At 44.8% G+C, this 11,373-nt stretch overlaps 1 protein-coding gene across 1 annotated transcript; it reads left to right on the forward strand.

Moving 5' to 3' along the window:
- Positions 1 to 5,478: 5,478 nt before the first annotated feature.
- Positions 5,479 to 7,995, forward strand: LOC119733658. Its single transcript, XM_038207056.1, has 2 exons — positions 5,479 to 6,036; positions 7,165 to 7,995. Exons 1-2 carry the CDS (start codon positions 5,479 to 5,481, stop codon positions 7,993 to 7,995), a joined length of 1,389 nt encoding a protein of 462 aa, XP_038062984.1.
- Positions 7,996 to 11,373: the final 3,378 nt, after the last annotated feature.

Here is an 11,373-nt window from a genome sequence, read left to right on the forward strand (position 1 = left end):
AGTCCATAAAAAATGCACATAGGCCTATAAGTATAACGAGCACATTGTAAATGGGTATGCTGCAATATGTGGCGTGTCAAGGGCGGATCCAGAACACAATTTTTTTGGGGGGCCCAAAACAAAATTTGGTTCCTCCCAAAAAGTGGGTCAAAAAAAATTACGGCGTGGGGTTCGGGGCCCACTTAAGGGCCCCAAATTTTTTTTGGATTCTAGATGCTCTGTGGTGCGATCTGAGGCAATTTCTGACCACTATAACCAATATTTTTTTTGAGGAAAAGATGGTGGTGATGGGGGGGGGGGGGGCATGGCCCCCTTTGGCCCCCCCCTCTGGATCCGCCCTTGTGGAGGGTTTGCTCGTCCAATTTTGCGATTCAATCATTGAAAAGAGGTTAAATATATCTGGTGCAGTCAATTTTTCTATAGGAAAATTCATTTAATGTAGTAAATGAAGAGTAAAGTTACTAAACAATCACGAATACATCAAAAACTCACGGTAAGATGCCGTTGACAGGTGCTTGTTTTGCGAATGATTTCACGTCGCTTGATCGACCGAACGTGCATAAAATGAGGTCAGCTAGAATCACATGACCCTGGCATGTCGTCATCGACACAAAATATCCTGAATATTCATTTATATTGCCATAGGAGGAGTTTGTTTTGTGTTTGTTTACATCGCCGAATCGCTCATGAATATTCATCACACGAATTTCGTCAACAGAGGGCGCACTGCATGCGTGCAAAAGCCGTGCGTGCGCAAAACTATTTGTCAGCTGGGAAACGGCGGTGAGGTGCAGGCGCAACAATGACTGTATCGTGTAACGAGCGCTTTGATCTGTTGACTGGCTGACAACAGTACTTTCTACGCTCTAGATCATGCAGGTACCACCGAAAATGCCCGGATGAGGACAATATCAAAAGTAATATTTTCCGCATCCGGGTTCTTTACTTACGCAATATTGTAGTCATCTAGGATTTTTTAAAGAAAGCATTCAATACACTGATTTATTTTAACCACTGGAAGCCTTTAATTATAATTAAGAATATTTGCTTGCATAACTCTTTTTGGACACTGTTGAGAAAAGTGCCACCGCTAATTTAAATGGGCGCCACCTTGCGGCGCAATCCAAACGCGTGTAAACGGTCAGGCGTCGGCAAGCCGAATCGGGGGGAAAACCATGGCCGGATAAGGATGGTGAGGGCAACTTTTTCCCTTATAATAACTGTCTCTGATTGTTTATAGTATAATTCCAATAATTCCATCGATCCACCGTTACGTATATATTAGTGAATGTACATGTGCATGTATTTAGGTTTTCGACATCGTGTTTCTTGCCCTTGTTTAATTATTTCATTGTTTCCCTTCAGAACGGGCTAACCACTGCCAGTGTAAATGGGCTTACGGGCTTATGATGGGCACTCCTCAGTGTTTAACAAGGGCTACCACCGTGCCTACCAAGGCTTTTCATCTACATCACTCATGCATATACTGTGTGTACTTTCCAAGCCAAGAACTTGATAATAAATTCAAAGTTTTCTGCTACGCCCAGTCTCTCCAACGGTCATTTCCTTTCTCTCTTTGCCATTCCATAACATTTTGGTGACCCAGACGTGATTTTTCGCGCATACACCTAGCTTCACAATCAACAGCTTGACAGTTATTTGGCGATTAACATGGAAACTGACCCAAATATCAAACGCCGAGTTCTGCGATCCCATGCTGCAGAACCACCTGTAGAAATCCAACCGGATGTTTCCATACCACTGCTTATTAAGCAACGCAGTGTCCAAGGATCGTCCAAGAGTGGAAGCAGCAGCCATGCGTCTTCGTCGCAGCGGTCACAGAAGAATGTTCACCTGCGACAGCAAGAATTTGCGCTGGCCCAGCTCCGCCTGGAGATCGAGATGAAATCAAAAGCAGAGCAAAACGCGATCGACGAACGCCTACACTGTTAAAAAAATGTCTGTTCATTAACAGTTGATTCTATTGTCAATTGGCATTACAGGAGTTACTGTTTTTGCACAGTATATTCTACTGTTTCTTTTTTCTCTGTACATTAACAGCAGATTCTACTTTATTTGATATTGTTCAATTACAGGGGATTCTACTGTTTTGCAACAGATGATTAAGTGTTGTCGTTTTGTAACCTAACAGCATATTCGCTGTTTTTTTTGTTCCTAAACAACTCTCTGTTGCTGAACAACAGGTTGTTTTTGTTTAAACTTGGTGATTATTTGATGGGGGCCGATGAACGACAAAGTGTTCATGTTTGTATCGAGGATTGCGAATGACAGGTCCTCTGTGAGCCTCAGTACACAGATATTCTCGTATAATGAACGTACTTCACATGCAGATACTTGTAACACGTCATGTAATGGCGGTGCTATCGATAAAACCCATGAAGGTTCGAATGTAGATACTTGCACGTTGGCTTACGGCGAGTCATGCTGCAATGACAACCAGGCAACTTTCAAATGTGTTGTTGACAATCAGGCTTACAAACTGAAACCGCTTCTATATAGCGCTTTTCCTTGAGAGTAATAGTCATTTACAATACAAAATACAAACATGTAAGCAGAAACGGATAAGTAACTTTGCTCCAAGATGCTACCGTACGCATACGCATGGACCCACGGGAAGTTGTATGGCACTGTATAGTCCGACTCCCGCGCGCGCCTTCCTTGACAACATACTGGTACCCTTAAGCGTTTATGCCACAGTAACGTTGCACTACTACCGCCTACCAGGGAAAAATCACGCGATACGGCCGAACCCTGTATAAAAAAGATGATTCTCGGTTGACCGACAGCGATGTGACTGTGTTCTAACAGAGTCAGAACGGGGGCTTGTTCAAAACATGATGTTCCTTGTGCGTCCACAGAATTTTAGTTTAACAGCGAATATACCGTAACCAAACGGAGAAATGGAGAAAACTGTACGTAGGCAGTAACACATTGGTAGATTTACAGAAAAATCCGAAAACAGTAACATCTACTGTAAATTTACAGAAGTTTCAACAGAAAAACAACTGTTATAATAACGCAATTTTTTACAGTGTATCATCGCTGAATGAGGAACAACATCTTCTCAAGAGAAAGGAGAACCTTTCCAGGCAGATGGAACTCGAACTGCAACTGCGGAACGCCGAGATCTATCTTGCACATGCAAAAGTTGACTCAGAACTTGTTTCCAAAGACAATTTGGGGGAACCGAATCTCTCACCATCCGAAGGGCCAAATATAGGCTACAAAATTCCTTAGCGGCAAACCTTAGTCTGCAAATATAAGCAATGCTTTACGCGAAAGCTGCAGCGTACAGCGTGGCCAGCCCCCCAAAAAGATATTTTTTGGACTGGAAAATGACTAAATCCCCTTCACCAAGGCCATGTTAACACTAAAGCGACTCTATGGTGACATAGGTGTACTCATTCGCGCCAAAATTGAGCGTCTCACCGCGTGGCCGAGAGTAGCAGCAAATGACTCAAATGGAAAAGTAGAATTTGCCTCAGCAGTCTCCACCCTCATCACCCAACTTGAAACCGCTCCCGAGGGACAGGCGGAGCTTCGAGCTAACTCCACCGCCTGCGTTCTGTATGGTCGACTGTCAAACCAGCACCAAACAGCTTTCTTGAAGCAAATGGAAGCTAAGCGCATACATATCTTTTCCTTGATCGACCTAAACCGTTGGTTAAAGGAAACTGCATCCGTTGCACGGAAAAAGGTGCCATTTGAAGACAGCCTACGAGTCGGCTCCAAAAGTAACCATGACTATCGTCGACGAGGCGTGTCCACCTACCATACCGAGAGTGGAAACAAGAGCCAAAGCCAGTCGGCTGGAAAAAGTAGCAGCAATCGAAACACATCTGCCAACCAGTCACCAGGCAGTGGAAAGCAGCCATTCAGGAAGTTGTGTCCTCACTGCAAAAATGACCACTGGTTATCCCGATGCAACGAGATTGGCAAGCTCACAGTAGCAGAGCGATTGAAGTGGATCAAAGATGGTCGTCGCTGTTGGCAGTGTGCACGCCTGCACAAAGAAGGTCAGAGCTGCGACTTGAAGAAATACTGCCGGGAGTGTGATCAACTCCATCTCACCTTCCTTCACAATCTTGTCGCTCAACCAGGCTACGGAGTCTACTACTGCAACTTCAATCCCATTTTTTCCGCCTTTTACAGTAATGGTAATCCGTGGCGACCCAGAGATGTGAGCATGAAAATCGTTCCTTTTATCCTTAACGGTGACGAGACCCAGCTGAAGACTCACTCTCTTCTAGATGATGCTGCCAACTTTACCATGATGTTACCAGAGGCAGTCAGAGCTCTCCGTCTTAAAGGCAAAGGCACAGAGATGCCTATAGCCACTGCTCGAGAGGAGTGTACCCCCTGTCAAGGAACCCTGCTGAAGCTCCAGATCGCTCCCGAAGATGACCCTGACAACAAGACTCTGTTGTCCCAAGTCTTCTCATCCCCAATGCTGCGGCTGTCCGAGCATTCAGTCCCAGCTAGGGATCTGCAGAAAAAATGGGCTCACCTAAAGGACCTTCCTCTTCATGACTGTAGGAATGTCCGTCCTCTGATGCTCCTTGGCAGTGACAGACCTGACCTGATAGTCCCAGTCGAGAGCCATTTTGGCCCAGAGGGGGCACCAGTAGCTGTCCGAACCAAATTAGGTTGGGCAGTGCAAAGGTCCCACGCTCACTTAGAGACGTGTAGGTGAGGTGAATCACCTGCAAGGACCTACCAGGCGTGAAGCCGATGAGGTCCTGCATTAGAATGTCTGCAGGATGTGGCAAAATGATGTACAAATGTACAATGAACGAAAGCAGGTGACCCGCTCCAAGCAGGATCAAAGAGCCGTAGATATCCTGGAATCCAACCTCTACCTTTGTCGAGTTGGATGGTGTCCAGCGGGTAGCAACACCACTCCTGTGGAGACGTGATGAAGACACATTCTCCAGTCCAGCATCCTCAGTTTTGCCAGCTCTTAGAAGAAATGAACAACGCCTTCAAAGGGACCCTGATCTTGCTGATGTCCACCGCAAGAAGATTGAAGAGCTAAAAGAGGCACGACTTGTTCGCACCCTGACAACCGAGGGTAGAGAGAAATTCACCCAGCGCCAGTGGTATATTCCATACCACGTTGTCAAGCAGAATGGTAAACACAGACTGGTGTTTAACTGCACCTTTCAATATCTGGGCGAGTCTCTCAATGATCATCTCCTCCCGGGCCCCACACTTGGTTCCACTCTGGTTGGAGTCTTGTTGAGGTTCCGTCGACACCTTGTAGCCATCTCAGGAGACATTATGGACATGTTTCACTGTGTCCTCACCCTTGAAGAAGACCGATCAGCGCTTCGCTTTCTCTAGAGGGAACTTGGATCCACTGCTGACCCAGATGAAGTGGAGTGGAATGTCTTACCCTTTGGGACAACTTGCAGCACTTGTTGCGACACCTATGCTCTCCAGAAACATGTGAGAGATATGATCCAGGAGCCAGACGTAACCAGAAGTGTGCTGGAAGCATTTTACGTTGATAACTGCTTGGATGGCAAACCAACTGCCGGAGAAGCGAAGGAGTTGGTGGAGAAGTTGGTCCCATCATTAGGCTTGGGCGGGTTCCCTATTGTCAAGTGGGCCAGCAATGTCCCCTCTGTAGTGAGTGATCTCCCTCTAGAAGCTCGCTTCAACAATGCAGAGTGCTGGATCAACCTGAGTGGCAATTCCCCAGAAGAAGCAGCCCTGGGGCCGAGGTGGAACTTTAGGGATGATGCTTTGACGTACCAGCTCTCTCTAAACGACTGGCCAACTCCGACCAGACGAACTGTACTTAGTAATGTCATGCATTGTGCTGGCAAAGACCCACTTGGATACCTTATGCCCTATGTAGTCAGAGGCAAGATGTTGCTGCAGGAGCTATGTAGTTATTGTGTAGTGGATTTATCCAGTATTCACCTCCCTAGGTGCTACATCCCAGCTCACATATGGAACCGATTGTCTCATTCCTTCTTTGGGATAGCCGATAGAGGGGGCTATTTATTTGTACAGCGCTCACCCTGGATACGTACTTTTACCCAATCAGGAGCGACAGTCAGTGCGCGCATCGCGCGCGCGTTCATGGCAATGTAAGAACGTGTCGATGGATTTGGCATGTAAACAGACGGAAATGTGTGTCAAAACCACCCATTTTTTACACAAATTTGAGACATCCATATATTCCAAGACAATTTACTTGTAAAATAAGACCCACACAGCCTTCTTGGAAAGCCGGCGAGCTAATTTACATCGAGGCAAGTGCATCAATTTCTGATAAATGTGAGTGTTTCCCGACCTTTTATTAGTTTCAGCGACGTTACTCCATGCATCCGCTGTGCGTATGTCGTCAGATGGTCACTTCCATTCTACTCTCGGGTGAATAGCATTAGCTCTGCTCCTGCACGCATACTTAGGCCTAGCCTAAACCGGCCCTAGGACAATGCAAAACTTGTCGAAGCTTTCACATTGTGAAGTATGCAGGATAATTTCAATGAAACCTCATGTTAAAATGAGTTGGCTGTTTAGTTTCTCAAAATAAATCCTTCAAAGAAATGAAACAGTCCATATGACCAAATATGGTAATGGATGTCCCCGAAACGCGATCAATGACACGGTACGGTGAACCTCTTTTGAAAGGAAAATATACCTACATAACATTTGCATATTGACCTTTTATTCCAATATTAATCGAATATTCATGAGCCATTCTTTCATATGCCGCGTGAACAAATTGTATAATGAGGTTCGATGGGTCACGACACGGCGCGGAAGATAGTGTTGTGATTTGCTTGAAGAAAGACCCATAAACATTACGCGTGTTTTGGTTAAAACAAGCAAGTCGAACTTCAAGCATACATGTACTAACACAAAAATGTCACAGTTTCTTACACTTTTCTCACGAAATGATCTTGAATAACTGTAGTTTCAGATACCGAGTGAACAAATTGTGCAGATTACTTAAAATGAGCACCATACAGTGATTTAAAAATGACAAATCCTTTTCGGCACCGAATTTTACACGCCTATCTCTGTTCCATCCTTGGCGGCGCCCTAAATGAGACAATCAGCTCCATATGCTTTGAGCCAGACCATGTCAAATATGAACTACACGTTTTCACCGATGCCTCTGAAAAGGCATATGGTGCGGTGGCTTATTTAAGAGCTACAGTTCCGTCGTCCGATGTCAGTGTGAGGTTTGTGCTGTCCCGCTCACGTCTTGCTCCAAAGCGTGTCCAGACCATACCTCGCCTGGAACTCCTAGCAGCTGTTTGTGGAGCCGAGTTGGTGGAGCTGCTGGAAGACGAAATAAAGATGAAGATGCCAATCACTTGTTGGAGTGATAGTACAACAGTGTTGTCGTGGATCAAGTCAGAGTCCTGCCGTTACAACCTATACATTGGAGCACGAATTGCTGAAATTCAGAGACTTACTGACCACACAGTGTGGCGGTACGTAGATTCAGCAAACAATTCAGCTGACGACCTCACCATAGGGTTGAAGCTGAGTCAGTTGGGTGAAAGCAGTCGTTGGCATTCTCCGCCATTCTTGCTCCTCCCAAAGGAGCAGTGGCCAGTGCTTCCGACACATGTTAAAGATGAGGAAGCCGATGCTGAACTCAAACACAAGGGATTCACTGCACAAACCGTCGCCTCAGCCAAGCCTGGTCCAGCCGTCGACCTCACCCAATATGCCTCCTGGGACGACTTAGTTGAGGGTTATTGTGCTGCTGTTTGTGAGTTCAAGGGAGAGCTGAAGCCTGACTTTCTGACAGCGGATCAGCGTTTGAAAACTGAGGGTCTACTGTACCAACGAGTACAAACTGACTGCTTTCCCGAAGAAGTTGCTGCTCTTCAGGCCGACAAAAACGTGTCCCCGAAGAGCCGTCTTTCCAGCCTTTCCCCCGAGCTCAATCCGAGTGTAATCTCATCCGAGTTGGAGGAAGGCTTCGTCGGGCGCAATCACTGAATGAGACAGTGAAGCACCCAGTTGTGCTTGACCCGTTTGGGACACTGTGGAACTGGAACAGTTCTGGCTGATCTGCGCCGCAGATTTTGGGTGTTACGAGGACGCCAAGCTATCCGTGGCTTACAGAGCCGTTGCTCTGGCTGTCTGAAGAGACGAGGAAGACCATCAGTACCAAGGATGGCAGATCTTTCGCTTGCTCGTTTCAGGATCAGTGAACCCCCATTCTATTCCATCGGTTTGGACTGTTTCGGACCCTTTCATGTCTCCATCGGAGGACGCAGTGAACAACGCTGGGGAATCATCTGGAAATGCATGACGACCTGGGCTGTTTACCTTGACTTGTTAGAGTCTTTTGACTGACTCTATTGCTTTTCTGCTTGCCTTCAATCGTTTCAGATCTAGGCGTGGAACTCCTCATGAAATTCTATGTGATAATGGGACCAACTTCAAGGGAGGCCAAACCGAAATGAAAAAGCGCTTATGAAGCCAAGACTCCCAGTCTCAATGAGAAGCTTGCCAAGCATCAGGTACGCTTCGAGTTCAATCCCCCTTCTGCGCCTCATTTTGGTGGAACCTGGGAAAGGGAAATACGGTCTGTGAAGTCAGCCCACTATGCGATTCTTGGCAACCAGACTGTTTCCCCAACAATCTTGTACACGAGTCTTACAGAGGTTGAGGCTTTGATCAACTCGAAACCGCTGAGTTACATCTCATCCTATGTCGCTGATCCAGACCCTATAACGCCCTTTATGTTGCTCATGGGGCGGCTTGATCATGCGCCTCCTCAGTTGGTGTATCCCGACAGGGACGTACTTAGTCGCCGCCGCTGGAGGCAGTGCCAGGTTTTGATGCAAAGGTTCTGGAAAGAATTTATTCAGTCCTACTCACCTGCCATGCAGGCCCGTCAGAAATAAAGAGGTGCAGCAGAGAACCTGAAAGCCGGCGACGTAGTCCTCATGGTTGATCCTCAGCAAGCGCGTGCCTCATGGCCGTTAGCAAAGGTAGTCGAGGCGCTACCCGGGGTTGATGGTCGAGTACGCGCCGTCAAACTGCAGGCTGATTGTCGAGAATACGTCCGCCCTGTTGGCCGCCTCATCCGTCTGCCAGCCGAGCCAGATGTCAACCCACCTGACGGTTCAGGCCCGAGCCTCAGGAGGCCTTACCAACTTAAAACTTGATATCTATCAAGTCTATGCCTAACCTCAATTCTACCTGTTTGTCTTTAAACCAGTTGCCTTTAACCTTTTTGCATTTTACCCCTTGCCATATCTTTGGCACCTTTGGTAGTTGTTGTTTACCTGTTGTTAAACCTTTTGTGATGTTTTTGTAAACTGCTACTCGCAGTTTAGGGGCGGCTGTGTTGAGAAAAGTGCCACCGCTAATTTAAGAGGGCGCCATCTTGTAGCGCGATCCAAACGCGTGTAAACGGTCAAGCGTCGGCAAGCCGAATTTGGGGGAAAAACCATGGCCGGATAGGGATAGTTAGGGCATCTTTTTCCCTTATAATAACTGTTTATGATTGTTTATAGTATAATTCCAATAATTTGATGATCGATTCTTATAATGAGAGATTATTCAGTTGTTAATGCAAACATCAAAAAATAAAACTACCAAATCATTTTTAAATACCTTGCTGGACTGTTAGTGAATGACAGTGTAAAGCATCCTGTAAAATCATGGCACCTGGTATCCTGTCATTTTCAAGAAAAGTGGTATTTTTGTATCAATTTCCAACGCTGATCGCCCGATCAGCGTTGGAAAAATACTGGCCCCAATTGACCAAATTTTTCAAATACTGGCCCCAATTGACCATCGCACTTGTTTGCAATCAATTACCAACCTATGAACGGGTACGAGCCAGCTAGACTGGTTCTTTGACCTTACAATTCCCAAATGTATGTAAACTGCTCTGTTTCTTCTTATGGAGTCAGGGAACCAGACTACAGGAAAATGATTGTTTTTCTTGGTTTTTATAGCATTTTCGAACCCAAAACCTCAAAAAGTCAGTGTAACTATATTTGCTATATATTTCCAACCCCCCAATTCCATCATTTTTTTGAAAATTACAGTTAAAGCAAATGATGTATATTCCCTTTAATTCGGGTTCAAATTCTTCAATCACACAGTTTCGGAAATACACGCATGTAACGAACATTGATCCACCGTTACGTAGATATTACGTCACCGACACCACGAAGTAACACTCCACCGTGTTAAAGTGCATGGCGCGCACTCTGCTCATAATTGAGCAAAAACGTTTTCACGAAGTAACACTCTTCTTGTAACAAGTTGTATGAGCGCGCGCGCGCTGACCTGAAGTTGCACTTTCCTCGTGTTAAATACACTGAAGTTGCACTTTCCTCGTGTTAAATACATTGAAGAGTGTTACTTCGTGAAAACGAAAATTTACAGGTTCGCAGCTTTTTCGGTTTCACGAACTAACACTCATCTTTTTTCTCTTATTTCTTGTTTATTTAATACACAAACGAGTGAAAACAGCAGATTTAATAAATTCAATTCATCAAGTGTCCACAACGAGAAACCCAACTGAAAATACTCTGTCGTTTTGACGCAAAGTGTTGTATTAGAAGGAGTTCAACTTTAGTTGCCGTTTTCTCCGATTGCTAGTTTTTACTGGTATGTAGATGGGTGTTACTTCGTGGTGTCGGTGACGATTAGTGAATGTACATGTGCATGTATTTAGGTTTTCGACATCGTGTTTCTTGCCCTTGTTTAATTCTTTCATTGTTTCCTTGTTACCCTTCAGAACGGGCTAACCACTGCCAGGGTTAATAATTGACAATGACCTGGCATAAATGAAGAACATAGTACATTTTTCAGCCTCTACTGATTGTAATTTTTAATTGTAATTTCCAGTTGTCTTTTTTTAATTTGTATTACTTAATTTTGGATATTTCGTCTTGTAAACTGAATATTTTTAGTCTTCGGACTTTTTATTTGGTATTTTGAATAAAACCGAAATTGAATTGAATTGAATTGAACTGGAGTTTATGGAATTTTTCAGAAAATGTTGCAAAATTAATTTTCTTTGAGATAACTTTTGCATTGCCATTTTTTTTTCATTTTATGACCATCCCACCTTGAACAAGAAATTTGTTATTAGTATCACAGAAAACTTACCTTCCTTCCCACTTCAATTAAGTTTAACTTTTATTGTTTGTTCTAACTTTTGTTAGCATTATTGTTAGCACTTTGGAATATTAGAAACGAAAGAAGATGTATGTGTCCGACACATCTGAAGAAGAATGCACACAGTGCAGAAGGCTCTCTACAGAAATGAAGCAGATCAAAAAAGAAAACCAGCAGCTGCGAGAACTGAACATCAAGCTTCAAAAGAATCTCCTGGCAAAATTGGAA

The sequence above is a fragment of the Patiria miniata genome, unplaced genomic scaffold (assembly GCF_015706575.1).
Source record: "Patiria miniata isolate m_02_andy unplaced genomic scaffold, ASM1570657v1 HiC_scaffold_26, whole genome shotgun sequence".
Lineage (NCBI taxonomy): Eukaryota > Metazoa > Echinodermata > Asteroidea > Valvatida > Asterinidae > Patiria > Patiria miniata.